General features: G+C 40.6%; 1 protein-coding gene across 10 annotated transcripts in view; it reads left to right on the top strand.

The window, feature by feature from the left end:
- The window catches only part of LOC130707525 (cyclin-Y-like protein 1), a 49,324-nt gene that overhangs the window by 7,255 nt on the left and 26,711 nt on the right, over positions 1 to 15,358 (top strand). For 3 of the 10 annotated variants that reach the window (XM_057542511.1, XM_057542505.1, XM_057542502.1), the window contains exon 1: positions 6,660 to 6,900. The exons of the other annotated variants lie outside the window; for them this stretch is intronic. In XM_057542511.1, coding sequence (XP_057398494.1) covers positions 6,675 to 6,900 — 226 coding nt within the window. In that variant the 5' untranslated portion in view covers positions 6,660 to 6,674. Of the gene's footprint in view, positions 1 to 6,659; positions 6,901 to 15,358 lie in introns of those variants that run through there. 10 annotated transcript variants of the gene reach the window in all.

Here is a 15,358-nt window from a genome sequence, read left to right as displayed (position 1 = left end):
TCATGTGCTTCTTGGCCATCTGTATGTCTTCTTTGGAGAAATGTCTATTTAGGTCTTCTGCCCATTTTTTGATTGGGTTGTTTGTTTTTTGTTAATATTGAGCTGCATGAGCTGTTTATATATTTTGGAGATTAATCATTTGTCCGTTGATTCATTTGCAAATATTTTCTCCCATTCTGAGGGTTGTCTTTTCATCTTGTTTGTAGTTTCCTTTGCTGTGCAAAACTTTGAAGTTTCATTAGGTCCTATTTGTTTATTTTTGTTTTTATTTCCATTACTCTAGGAGGTGGACCAAAAAAGATCTTGCTGTGATTTATGTCAAAGAGTGTTCTTCCTATGTCTCCTCGAAGAGTTTTACAGTGTCCGGCGGTCTTACATTTAGGTCTCTAATCCATTTTGAGTTTATTTTTGTGTATGGTGTTAGGGAGTGTTCTAATTTCATTCTTTTACAAGTAGCTGTCCAGTTTTCCCAGCACCACTTATTGAAGAGACTGTCTTTTCTCCATTTTATATCCTTGCCTCCTTTGTCATAGATTAGTTGACCATAGGTGTGTGGGTTTATCTCTGGGCTTTCTATCCTGTTCCATTGATCTATATTTCTGGTTTTGTGCCAGTACCATATTGTCTTGATTACTGTAGCTTTGTAGTATAGTCTGAAGTAAGGGAGTCTGATTCCTCCAGCTCTGTTTTTTTCCCTCAAGACTGCTTTGGCTATTTGGGGTCTTTTGTGTCTCCTACAAGTTTTCAGGTTTTTTGTTCTAGTTCTGTAAATAATGCCACTGGTATTTTGATAGGGATTGCATTGAATCTGTAGATTGCTTTGGGTAGTATAGTCATTTTCACCATATTGATTCTTCCAATCCAAGAACATGGTATATCTCTCCATCTGTTTGTGTCATCTTTGATTTCTTTCATCAGTGTCTTATAGTTTTGTGAGTACAGGTCTTTTGTCTCCCTAGGTAGGTTTATTCCTAGGTATTTTACTCTTTTTGTTGCAATGGTGAATGGGATTGTTTCCTTAATTTCTCTTTCTGATCTTTCATTGTTAGTGTATAGGAATGCAAGAGATTTCTGTGCATTAATTTTGTATCCTGCAACTTTACCAAATTCATTGATTAGCTCTAGCAGTTTTCTGGTGGCAGTTTTAGGATTCTCTATGTATAGCATCATGTCATCCGCAAACAGTGACAGTTTTACTTCTTCTTTTCCAATTTGTATTCCTTTTATTTCTTTTTCTTCTCTGATTGCCGTGGCTAGGACTTCCAGAACTATGTTGAATAATAGTGGTGAGAGTGGACATCCTTGTCTCGTTCCTGATCTTAGAGGAAATGCTTTCAGCTTTTCACCATTGAGAATGATGTTTGCTGTGGGTTTTTCATATATGGCCTTTATTATGTTGAGGTAGGTTCCCTCTATGCCCACTTTCTGGAGAGTTTTTATCATAAATGGGTGTTGAATTTTGTCAAAAGCTTTTTCTGCATCTATTGAGATGATCATATGGTTTTTATTCTTCAATTTGTTAATATGGTGTATCACATTGACTGATTTGCGTATATTGAAGAATCCTTGCATCCCTGGGATAAGTCCCACTTGATCGTGGTGTATGATCCTTTTAATGTGTTGTTGGATTCTGTTTGCTAGTATTTTGTTGAGGATTTTTGCATCTATATTCATCAGTGATATTGGTCTGTAATTTTCTTTTTTTGTAGTGTCTTTGTCTGGTTTTGGTATCAGGGTGATGGTGGCCTCATAGAATGAGTTTGGGAGTGTTCCTTCCTCTGCAATTTTTTGGAAGAGTTTGAGAAGGATGGGTGTTAGCTCTTCTCTAAATGTTTGATAGAATTCACCTGTGAAGCCATCTGGTCCTGGACTTTTGTTTGTTGGACGATTTTTAATCACAGTTTCAATTTCATTACTTGTGATTGGTCTGTTCATATTTTCTGTTTCTTCCTGATTCAGTCTTGGAAGGTTATACCTTTCTAAGAATTTGTCCATTTCTTCCAGGTTGTCCATTTTATTGGCATAAAGTTGCCTGTAGTAGTCTCTTAGGATGTTTTGTATTTCTGCAGTGTCTGTTGTAACTTCTCCTTTTTCATTTCTGATTTTATTGATTTGAGTCCTCTCCCTCTTTTTCTTGATGAGTCTGGCTAATGGCTTATCAATTTTGTTTATCTTCTCAAAGAACCAACTTTTAGTTTTATTGATCTTTGCTATTGTTTTCTTTGTTTCTATTTCATTTATTTCTGCTCTGATCTTTATGATTTCTTTCCTTCTGCTAACTTTGGGTTTTGTTTGTTCTTCTTTCTCTAGTTTCTTTAGGTGTAAGGTTAGATTGTTTACTTGAGATTTTTCTTGTTTCTTTAGGTAGGCTTGTATAGCTATAAACTTCCCTCTTAGAACCGCTTTTGCTGCATCCCATAGGTTTTGGGTCGTCGTGTTTTCATTGTCATTTGTCTCTAGGTATTTTTTTATTTCCTGTTTGATTTCTTCAGTGATCTCTTGGTTATTTAGTAACGTATTGTTTAGCCTCCATGTGTTTGTCTTTTTTATGTTTTTTTCCCTGTAATTCATTTCTAATCTCATAGCGTTGTGGTCAGAAAAGATGCTTGATATGATTTCAATTTTCTTAAATTTACTGAGGCTTGATTTGTGACCCAAGATGTGATCTATCCTGGAGAATGTTCCGTGCGCACTTGAGAAGAACGTGTAATCTGCTGTTTTTGGATGGAATGTCCTATATATATCAATTAAATCTATCTGGTCTATTGTGTCATTTAAAGCTTCTGTTTCCTTATTTATTTTCATTTTGGATGATCTGTCCATTGGTGTAAGTGAGGTGTTAAAGTCCCCCACTATTATTGTGTTACTGTCGATTTCCTCTTTTATAGCTGTTAGCAGTTGCCTTATGTATTGAGGTGCTCCTATGTTGGGTGCATATATATTTATAATTGTTATATCTTCTTCTTGGATTGATCCCTGGATCATTATGTAGTGTCCTTCCTTGTCTCTTGTAACATTCTTTATTTTAAAGTCTATTTTATCTGATATGAGTATAGCTACTCCAGCTTTCTTTTGATTTCCATTTGCATGGAATATCTTTTTCCATCCCCTCACTTTCAGTCTGTGTGTGTCCCTAGGTCTGAAGTGGGTCTCTTGTAGACAGCATATATATGGGTCTTGTTTTTGTATCCATTCAGCCAGTCTATGTCTTTTGGTTGGGGCATTTAATCCATTCACGTTTAAGGTAATTATCGATATGTATGTTCCTATGACCATTTTCTTAATTGTTTTGGGTTTGTTTTTGTAGGTCCTTTTCTTCTCTTGTGTTTCCCACTTAGAGAAGTTCCTTTAGCATTTGTTGTAGAGCTGGTTTGGTGGTGCTGAATTCTCTTAGCTTTTGCTTGTCTGTAAAGCTTTTGATTTCTCCATCAAATCTAAATGAGATCCTTGCCGGGTAGAGTAATCTTGGTTGTAGGTTCTTCCCTTTCATCACTTGAAGTATATCATGCCACTCCCTTCTGGCTTGCAGAGTTTCTGCTGAGAAATCAGCTGTTAACCTTATGGGAGTTCCCTTGTATGTTATTTGTCGTTTTTCCCTTGCTGCTTTCAGTAATTTTTCTTTGTCTTTAATTTTTGCCACTTTGATTACTATGTGTCTCGGCGTGTTTCTCCTTGGGTTTATTCTGTATGGGACTCTCTGCGCTTCCTGGACTTGGGTGGCTATTTCCTTTCCCATGTTAGGGAAGTTTTCGACTATAATCTCTTCAAATATTTTCTCTGGTCCTTTCTCTCTCTCTTCTCCTTCTGGGACCCCTATAATGCGAATGTTGTTGCGTTTAATGTTGTCCCAGAGGTCTCTTAAGCTGTCTTCATTTCTTTTCATTCTTTTTTCTTTAGTCTGTTCCGCAGCAGTGAATTCCACCATTCTGTCTTCCAGGTCACTTATGCGTTCTTCTGCCTCAGTTATTCTGCTATTGATTCCTTGTAGTGTAGTTTTCATTTCAGTTATTGTATTGGTCATCTCTGTTTGTTTGTTCTTTAATTCTTCTAGGTCTTTGTTAATCATTTCTTGCATCTTCTCAATCTTTGCCTCCATTCTTATTCCGAGGTCCTGGATCATCTTCACTATCATTATTCTGAATTCTTTTTCTGGAAGGTTGCCTATCTCCACTTCATTTAGTTGTTTTTCTGGGGTTTTTTCTTGTTCCTTCATCTGGTACATAGCCCTCTGCCTTTTCATCTTCTCTGTCTTTCTGTAACTGTGGTTTTTGGTCCACAGGCTGCAGGATTGTAGTTTTTCTTGCTTCTGTTGTCTGCCCTCTGGTGGTTGAGGCTATCTAAGAGGCTTGATGGGAGGCTCTGGTGGTGGGTAGAGCTCTCATTTACCAGTTTTATTTTACATAGGATGCCTCATTTACTAAAACCATAGATTCCAAGTTGCTCCATGAAAAATGTGATATTCTTAGCTGTCAACATTAGGGAATTTCCCCAATCACATTTTTAAATTGATTTAATGTGTTATTTTTGAAAACATAAGTTGGGATATCACAAAATGGACTTAGCCTGCAGAGGCTTACTTTCAACCAGAGAGCTCCATTTCCGTGTTCCGCTTAAGAGAACCCAAAATGATCTTCCTTCCCAAACCTCTTCCTTTTCCTGCACTATCTAAGAAAAAGTAACCACACTCTACATAGTTCCCTAAGCCAGAACCCTAGCAGCCATTTTTGCTTCTCTTTTCCCCTTCCTGCTCCATATCTAGTCACTGAGCACTTCTATTCTACCTCCCAAATGACCTCAGATCCTTTCCCTCCACTCCAATCTCTGCCACTGCCTTTAGTTTGAACCCTCACTCCTCTCTTAGATGAATATAAAGTCTCTTAATGGGTTTTGTTGCTTCCATCAGTCCTACTTATTCTCAAGCGTGACCTCACTACAAACCACCTGATAGTGACTCCTTAACTTCACAACATTCAATGGCTCTCAGGTTTCTGGGAAGAAAACCAAGCTCTTTACCCCAGCATCTACTTGGGGTTAATAGATCTAGGTTTGAATTTCAGGTTTAAGTACTTTGCAGCAGTGTGACCTCAGACTATTGGGCTTTCTAAGCCTTTGTTTTCTCACCGTGCCTGAGGTCACTGAGGGCAGGACTATTTTTCACACACGGGTGCCTGGCATGTAGGAGAGACTAATCAATGTTGCATGAAGGGAAAGTATTTTAAAATCCACATCAAAAAATTGTTCCTCCTTAAAAAAAGAAAATCCTGATACACTATGCCACTTCCAACCAAATTTGACTTCTACCTTTATTTTCTGATGATCACAATAAGGTGCCTTTGGGGATCCACACAATCAGGGATCAAATCCTGGCCACACCCCTGAGCAATCATGTGACCTTGGGAATGTTACTTAGCTTCTGTAAAATCTGTAAAATGAAGGTTTCTGAGGATTTTGTTCCCGAGGGTTAAATGAGTACCTCACTTGGAACGGGGGCGGGCGCATAGTGTTTGCCAAATGTTAACTATCGTTATCATCTTCATCAAATCAAGACCGTGGTACTTCACTTTGTGACTCTCAAGTTTGTATGAGAAAATCGTGCTTTATGCGTTGTTGTTGGCTAAAGTAGGGAAACCTGGAAACTCCTGCCGTGGAAGAGAGAAACAGGCGAGAAAAGCGAGTTGCTGAATCCCAGCGCCTCAGAGGTGGTAGGGAGGAGTTCGGTACCTAATTTACTGATGAGGAAGTGGAGGGGTGACGTGTCCTCGAGTCTCATTCAAGACACAACCACAGCTCTTTATTGAGAGTAGGACCAGGGCCCCGGGGGTTGCTATGGTTAAACTGTAGGCGGAAACTAACAGTCTTTGGAAGGCAAGACCGGAGGAGCATTCAGTTATAAAAAACGGTCAAAAATTGGGGTGAAACTAAGTTCGTTGAGCAATACATCAAATGAGTCAACTGTCGACCCGGTGAAACCGAGTTTCTAACTGAACTGGCATTTTAGGAATAGGGGCTTTCTACAGAGCCCACTGACTCAGGACGGCTTCGATTAACAAACTCCCACGGCGCTTCCCGCAGGACCGGAAAGCTTGGAGTGCGAGAGATGAATGGAAACCAGAGTCCGGGGCGTGCCGCTCGGGGGGCGGGGCAGCCGCGGGCGGGGGCGGGGCATTGTGAGTCACATGCCTGCGCTCTGAGGGAACTCTGGTCGTGATTGGTCCGTCGTAACCAGGTGACCGAAGGACACATTCCGGTAGGCAAGGGCCGGCCGGGCTAGCTACTTTCAGTCGGGCAGGCGGTGGCGGAAGGAGGAGGAGTTCCGGCTGCGCTCTCTCCCTGCAGTGGCTGCGCGTCACAGCGCTTGTCTGGTTCCCACCCATTTTAAATAAGCCGGTCTGGTCACAGCCCTCACAGACTAGTTGGCTCCGAGGAGGCGGCGGCGGCGGCGGCGGCGGCGGCGGGGGTGCGGCCGCCCCTGCCGGCCGCCCCTGCCCGGGGCCCGGCGGCTGGGCGGACAGGAGAGCGGCGGGCGAAGTCGCGTCTGCATGTGCGGCACAGCCCCGGCATAGCCCGGGGCTGCCAGTGCCCGCCGCGCCATTGTTGGGGGAGGGGGCGGCTTCTGAGCTCGGCGGAGTCGGGGGACGAGCGGAGGCAGCGGCGGCGAGGAGTGAAGGCGCCCCATGGGGAACTCTCTGTCTTGTTGCCTGTCCCCCAATGCCAGCCCCAAGTTGGGCCGGCGCAGGGGGTCAGCGGAGCCGGACTGTGAGTCTGAGGTCTACAAGGCGGCGGCTGGGAACGCGGTGGCAGTAGCTCCGGCGGCGGCTACCGTGGAACCCGCCGAGTTGGATTTCGCAGGTGGCGAAGGCCACCACCTGCAGCACATCAGCGACCGGGAGATGCCCGAAGGTAAGAAGCGGCTGGCGCGCCTCACCCCTCGCGGGGTAGGCGCCATCTGCTCTCGGGCTTACCTCTGGCCTCCGCCGCCCCCAGGGTCCCCCGGGAGGGAGACGCCGCCTAGGGTTCCTTCTTGCCCGGAGTTGGCTCTCCCAGGGCTGGGCACCGGGAACGAAGGCTGGCTCTGCTTGGCGTCCCCACCCCTTATTCTTTACCAGTCGCGTCCGGCCAGTCTCCTTCCCTCTTCCCTACCCGAATGCCCAATTCTTTCCCCCGTTCCCATTTCCCAGCCCGGCCTGAGACCCTCCAATCCGCAGCCCTTCCTGTTCGTGGTTCTATTTAACATCTCGTGGGACTTAGCAGAGACTTTCTGGTGTATTCTCTCTTTTCTTAATGAAAACTTAAATACTCTAACTTCGGCGTATCCATCCCGTCTCCCTATCCAGATGGTACCTAAGCGAAGGAACTAGGTAAGGGCCTGATGATAGACTTCTGTTCGTTAAGGTAGTTGATACTCGAGACAATTAAGACAAACATTAGAGGATTTGTCATTTAAATTCAAAATAGAGATGGACAGAGTCAGTGTGGTGTTCTTAACTAAAATTCTTTGGATTTTAATGTTTTCAGTCGCCCTGATAGAAGCTACTTTATCCCTTCTAACTATAATTTGAACACGATAGGAAAGAAAATGGTGGGAGAGGGGCTTAAAATAACTGGGAACGGTGTGAAACGTTACTGCCACGGCTGCAGAGAATAGTTGTTGGGTTTTTTTTCTTTACCAAAGGAGACCCCATGGAGTTCTGATTACTTTTAAATTCCCACTTTGACACAAGTATGTCTTCAGCTGCACAGCCTTAACCGACTTCTTTTGCACGTTGCCTGTTGTAAGGGAGGGGTGAGGTGGTTCCTGAGACTGCTGGACAGAAGTTTCAAAGGAGAAAAAACAGATTCAGATTGTCATTTGTGATATAAAGGTTTGGGAGTTAACACACCACATCCATCCTGCAGAAAAATGTCTCCATGGCTCCCTCCTCCGCCCCCCCCCCCCCCCCCGCCCAGTAGAATACTATTCAACTTTAAGAATGTTCAGGTAAAAGTTCTGAAGACTAAGTGGCTGGGGGTGGGTGTTGTCGGGGAGGAGAGGAGAGAGAGAAGAGAGGAAATGTTTGATTTTTGCCTCTAGAATTTTGGAAAGGGATGGCTCTAGGTTAAAAAAAAAAATTCTGGGTAGCATAGTGGCACTTTAATAAAGACTGTTCTTGGAAGTATAAAACATTGTATCATAAAGATGTTAAAGCCCCACTGGCCCATTTGTTTCATTGAAATGCCAGAGATTATTTCATTATTTCATAGACGAAATGTCTTACAGCTCTTCTATTTAAATTTTAGTTGGGTTTATTTAATTTCTTTAAAAGTTAGAATAATTAAGCCTGTGGATTCACCCTTATGATGGACGTGGCTTTGTAAGTGGAAAGTACTCCCTTTTCAGAATAGTTAGATATTGTGAAAGAATGAACACATTATGTGAATTAATTGTAGCTTTAAACACAAAGCATGTAAGTACTTGTGAAAACTGCTCTGCTTGTTGGTATAAGGTAAGCCTCTAAATGATTTTTAAAAACAGTTAGTAGTTGGCTAGTGTAGGATGAGAGACGAAAATTGGACCTTTATAGAATTCTTTTCAGATTTACAATGCATTTTCTTGTGTATTTCACTTGGCCCTTCCATCTACAAATAAGGCCCGTATATATTCTCCCTCTGTTGCCGATGAAGAAGCCAAGACTTGGAGATCTGAAATGACTGTGTAACACAGCTACTGAACAGAAGAGACAGACTTGGGAGGTGGTAGATATGCCAAATTCAGTTCTTGGGATGCTTAAGAAACTGTTTAGAGTGCACCTTATATTTTATAATTTATCCATAAGTTAGGCCTATCTCAGCATACTCCAGTTTTGATTATTGCCATTCCAGTTTATTGTACACAACTCAGAAGCAACATTTACCTCTCCATTCTCTGTCTGTACATACATTGCAATGGATATGAATAAAAGTAGAAGTCATGAAATAGCCTAAATTTATCAGTCAGGTAAACACGTTGATATAATTTAAAGAGTTTGTTCTGGTGAAATCCAATTGAAGCCGAGAATGCCCTGGACAGAGGGACATTAGGGGAAGCTGGTAAGCGGGCAGGTAAGGTACTAAGCATTTAGCATACGACTATGTATGATAAGGAAGGAGTGCTAAATCAGGACCTGGAAAAATAGAGTTCATGAGTACAGAATTTACTTTTTTATGTTTAACATGATTGTTAAAATTTCATTTCAATTTGTCTTTTTTGGGGGGGCATTCAATAAAGTGATAAGAGAAACCTCAATTTCAGCATTTGCCTATTAATTAAGTTTCCATAGAAACAAGGTCAGAACACCAAATATAAAGTACAGGCACATTGGAAGTTTGCTCTTAATGTCTTTATTTCAGACAATTTTGTATCAGTTTCCCTGGAAACTGAGAAATACCTACTCAGATATAAAACATTTTGGCTTTTCTACAGGGAAGAATTATTTGGTTACTTAGAGAAAATCGTACATAAATGATGCTCTGTCTTGTTCTTCAGAAACATTGGAGAAGAACATGATTTCTTCAAGCCATCTCAAAAAAGTAACTCCTAAGAACGTAGTATAGATTTCAGATAGACTCAAAAGAATTTTTTACTACTTTGTCTTTAACAGTATATCTAATATAACTGATGGTAGTGTCATAATAGAAAATAAGATGCTACGGTCCTGTTATCTGATTTTATGTTTATTCATCAACTTTTCATACAGCCTTTATGTTCTGACCTTAGGAGCTTTGCTAATTTTCTGGTGAAAGGTGCTCTCTCAAGTGACCCCTACCTCCCATCCCCCTGAAGAGTGGGTAGGGAAGGAATTGGCAATATGATGTGGAAAAACCTCTGAGCAACAGATCTTTCCTTTTTTTGGTGACAGTATTAATAAACGTTTGATGTAAAAGATTTAGAAAACACAGAAAAGTCCTTCACTCACACTCAGAATATCCAGAATTTTTATTAATATTTTGGTGTTGATTCTTTCTGAACCTTTTGTATGCATATAAACATAGCACTGTGTTTATTTTACAAAGATGGGATTGTTCTTTATGTGCCACTTTGTAACTTTTTGTTATAAACAAAAGTAACGACATGAAGCTCCTGGAACTGTGCTGACACCTAGAGAGTGCTCCAGGGTGATGTATTTCCATGCAACTGCGCACAGCTCTACAGCCTGCCTTTTACCAACTGTTTACTGTGCCATCGAATGGTTGGAGCATAATTCATTTACCCAGCCTTTATGGTTGAGCATCTTTTATAATCCCATTCTAATGCTTTATTCAGGGGACACAGATAAAAACGGATGCATTGTATTGATACTTCCCTATAGCATTCTGATTGTACACTTTGTCTTACGACTTAATTAAATTCATAGGGTGAGTCATTTTGTAGTAAAGGTATTTTTTTTTAATGTCTGAAACATTTATATTAACATATTTCCATACATATTTCCATACAAATACAAATATAAGATTTTTAGAAATTTCATGTAATGTCTGAAACATTTATATTAACATATTTCCATACAAATAACCCAATGAAAGTTTAGTATTAGTTGTTTTGTTTGTTTTTTTATACTGCAGGTTCTTATTAGGCATCAGTTTTATACACATCAGTGTATACATGTCAATCCCAATCGCCCAATTCAGCACACCACCATCCCCACCTCACCGCAGTTTCCCCCACTTGGTGTCCATATGTCCATTCTCTACATCTGTGTCTCAACTTCTGCCCTGCAAACTGGCTCATCTGTACCATTTTTCTAGGTTCCACATACATGCATTAATATACGATATTTGTTTTTCTCTTTCTGACTTACTTCACTCTGTAGGACAGTCTCTAGATCCATCCACGTCTCAACAAATGACTCAATTTCGTTCCTTTTTATGGCTGAGTAATATTCCATTGTATATATGTACCACAACTTCTTTATCCATTCGTCTGTTGATGGGCATTTAGGTTGCTTCCATGACCTGGCTATTGTAAATAGTGCTGCAATGAACATTCGGGTGCATGTGTCTTTTTGAATTACGGTTTTCTCTGGGTATATGCCCAGTAGTGGGATTGCTGGGTCATATGGTAATTCTATTTTTAGTTTTTTAAGGAACCTCCATATTGTTCTCCATAGTGGCTGTATCAATTTACATTCCCACCAACAGTGCAAGAGGGTTCCCTTTTCTCCACACCCTCTCCAGCATTTGTTGTTTGTAGATTTTCTGATGATGCCCATTCTAACAGGAGTGAGGTGATACCTCATTGTAGTTTTGATTTGCATTTCTCTAATAATTAGTGATGTTGAGCATCTTTTCATGTGCTTCGTGGCCGTCTGTATGTCTTCTTTGGAGAAATGTCTATTTAGGTCTTCTGCCCATTTTTGGATTGGGGTGTTTGTTTCTTTGATACTGAGCTGAATGAGCTGTGTATATATTTTGGAGATTAATCCTTTGTCCGTTGATTCATTTGCAAATATTTTCTCCCATTCTGAGGGTTGTCTTTTCGTCTTGTTTATGGTTTCCTTTGCTGTGCAGAAGCTTTGAAGTTTCATTAGGTCCCACTTGTTTATTTTTGTTTTTATTTCCATTACTCTAGGAGGTGGATCAAAAAAGATCTTGCTGTGATTTATGTCAAAGAGTGTTCTTCCTATGTTTTCCTCTAAGAGTTTTATAGTGTCCAGTCTTATACTTAGGTCTCTAATCCATTTTGAGTGTACTAAAGGTATTTTAACATTAAATGTTCTTTTCCCAAATTAAAGTTACCATTGATTTTTCACTGAACATTAGATTTCCTCTTTTAGGTTTTCGTGGTTCTTGGTAACCTGTCTTGTGTCTTTGATTCTGAGTCACTAAACTACTACTCTAAGAGATCTGAAATTAACTCTGGTCTTAGGTGACAGACACATCAAAAGACAGCATTAGAAGAAATCTTAGATGATGTGGGAAAATTGGGAGAAACTTAACTGGTTTTGGGTACACTGAAACGTGATTATTAGGCACCATTCCAGAGGCAGGACAAACAGTGGTTAGACAAGACAAAACCCGTATCCTAACTCAGGTCCTTACTTTCTAGAGGTGCCTGGGGGCTGACGACACAAGAATAACATCAGGTAGTGAGAACACTAAGAAAGAAAATGAAGGTGTAATGGGCTGGGGAGGAGGACAGTTTTACAAGGGGTGGTTAAAGACAGCTTCTCTCCTTAAGCGACCCATGAGCAGTCCTAAGAGAGCCATGTGAGGCTGTGGGAGAAGAGGCTTCTGTGCAGTTCCTAAGAAGGGAATATGCTTGATGCGTGCCAAGGACAGAAAGATGGGTGGCTGCAGCTGAGTGAATGAATGCCAGGAGGAATATGGGGGATTAAGACCTTGTATGCCTAGTGGGCCTTGACAAAAAAATATGAATTTTAGTCTCATTGTAATGGGAAACCATTGAAGGATTATATGCAGAGGAATGATAAGGGTCTAAAATAGGCTGTAGTATATAGATTGCTCTTGCATTTCATTTGATTCTCACCATGTTCTGAGTTAGGTAGTGTAGGAATTCTTCTCTTAGGTATAAATTGAGTTGTCCAAGGTTTTAAAAATGAGTATTGATAGAGAGTAGGACTGTAAGTTCCAAATGCATGGCATATAGGAAGAGGATTTATTGTTGACATTATGTGAGCTTCTTTGGAATACTACCTTTTTTCTCACCCTTTTTTGTTGTTGTTGTTTTAGTGTATTAAAGTAATAAAACTTAAGAGTTAAAACAGTAACACTGCATAATGTGAAATGAAATGAAGGTAACTTGCAACCCAGAAAGGTTCTTAAAAGTCCAAGAAACTGAGTAAAGTACTCTTCAGAAATATATAAAGCCAGGTGTACTTACCTATGTGTCACCTCTCAGTCATGATCACTGTACCACTGATTGAGGATTAAAATAAGGCAAAACTGAGAACCAGGGTAGAGGCAGGTACAGAAGCAGTTGGAAACCAGAGCTGGGAAGTTGGGAAGCCAGGATTGTCAGAAGCTAGGGAAGCAGGGTCAAGGCGTGGGTGAGCCGGAGCCTGGCAGGTGCAGGAGCCTGCTGTGTCCCCTCTGGTGAGGCAGCCCAGCTCAGGGCTGGCTGGCAGGAACTCCCTGACTGCGGTGGCAAGTGTGGACTCAAAGAGATGAAGTCATCAGTTTACATGGTAACTGTAAAGATTGTAATGTTTGTATTATGAGCCATATAACTACTACACTGTCCAGTGTAGGGATGCTCGGGCAGGTCAGTAAGTGCAGTGGTTACCGTTAAGTAAACTGGTGCCCAGCAGCTGCCCAGAAACTGCTGACGTCGCCTGTTTCTTTGGAAGATATTGAAACCAATATGTTGATATTAATCGCTTTCTGAAATATGCTGCTTCTGTCAGATGCTTTCTTGGTCACTTCCCTCTCCCTCTAATATTTTAACAAGGAAAAATCATTTATCGACAGTTTGATAGCATAGTTTTTAACACTTTTAGCCTTCAGTAATGCATTTCATTTGTTCTAAGTTGCCTATGTTTTCACACTTTTAACAACTGCAATTGAGATGGATCTTAACAACTGGTAGAATCTTAGATTGGAGGAAAAACAGTATTCAGTGTCGGTGGTGTTTTACAGGTTTCCTCTGAGGAATGTTTACATTAAGACCGAGTTTAATTTTTTTTTAATCATACTTTTTCTACATCGACCTATCATGCTGTCAAATAAGTTGCAATTTAAATTGATAATACAAAAATGATGGGTCTTAAAATACAGTTTTAATCATAACCCCTAATCATGAGCTCAAGAATAGTTCTCCTGGGTAAAACATTCTTAGAGGTTTCTAAAGAAATAACTTGCGGAAGAATCCATGTAATTTCCTGAATGCACAGTAATTTCCTGAAGTCTCTAAATTACTGTGTGTGCATGTGGTGGGGAGAGGGATGAGAGGGATGGTGGGTGGTAAAGCTTTGCTTAATAGTCGGCAGTCTTACCTTTGTGATAGTGAAGAGTGTGGTAGGTTTTATCATAGTCTCCTTAGGCTCTTGGGAAGATAGTTAATGGGAAGTGCAGAAATATTGTGTGTATGTATGAGTTTACTGTCTAATGGCTCACATGTCCATTCTATAAGATAGTGATGTGGTATTTTTCATTAGCAAAAAGTGCAAGTTATATAGAAAATTGTTAGTTATATAGGCTATAAACAAAAGATTAATATTTTCTGAAAACCTCATGCAAACTGACAGCAGTGTTGTTTACAGTACATTCAAATGATAGGCCAACTCACCAAAGTGGAAATGACACTGATAACTGTGGGAAAATGGTCAAACTGTGTAATCAAAAGAAATACAAATTAGATCTACAGTGAGGGTCCTCATTCATATCAGTAGGAATTTTTTTTTTTTTTCAAGTATCCAAAGCAAGGGTAGGAACTCAAAATGTCATGATTGGTAGCATTATACCCTAATGTGCCCCCCACCTTCTTTAGGAAGCAATTTAGCATTGTACATGGAGCCGTGAAAGTGATCTAACCTTTTGGCTTAGTCATTCCACTTCCGAAGATCTTTGCTAAGGAGATAAAACCATTATTTTAAAAAACTATGTACATGAAGATTTTCCTCATAATATTTTAAGAATAGAACTTTGTAAGCACCAATCCCCAGCAATAGGGGATTGGCTAAGTCCAGTATAGGAATAACACTTGATGGGCCAGTGTGTATTCATTAGACAATAAATATGCAACAGTGGGGTGGAGAGCGCTTGTTAGTAACAAGAAGACATAAATTGTACACTAATTAGAGCTTTTTTTAACGTATAAGAAAAGCAACTAAAAGTAACGGTTGTGAATCATTGTGTGTTAATGATTGTGAATGGTTGTGTGTAATTTTTAAACAGAGCATCGTTTTGTCTCATGCAGATTTTTGCTCATGATATTTGTTAAAGGAATGAGCAAGTGACTTTTACCTTTCCCCACCTTTAGTGTGATCATCAGTACTGCTGATTAACCAGGTCTCCTTCAGTTGCAAGTTAAAAGAACATCACAGAGTTAAGCACTACTTGACCCAGGAGTTAAATGATCTCCTCAGTTCTGCTCTCTTCTGTTGATGTCTCCTGAAAAGCCTTTCCCCTCATGATAGCAAGGGGAGTGTCCAGCAGCTCAAGACTAGCTAAGGATCCTAGAGTACAGTTCTGCCTTTCTCTTTTCTTGGGAAGTCCCAGGACAGCTGTGATTGATTGGCCGGTCCTGGGTCCTGTGCCTACCTTTGAACCCCCTAGGATAGAGTAGGGAGAGTGCCAGCTTTTTTCTGGTCACTTGGGCTAAGTTTACTTTTTTTTTTTTGCATGTTGTCATTTCTTTTATCCCAGCCTTCTTGATTTTTGTATT

Source organism: Balaenoptera acutorostrata, chromosome 3, assembly GCF_949987535.1.
Source record: "Balaenoptera acutorostrata chromosome 3, mBalAcu1.1, whole genome shotgun sequence".
NCBI classification, from domain to species: domain Eukaryota; kingdom Metazoa; phylum Chordata; class Mammalia; order Artiodactyla; family Balaenopteridae; genus Balaenoptera; species Balaenoptera acutorostrata.
This window is presented reverse-complemented; position numbering and strand designations above follow the sequence as displayed.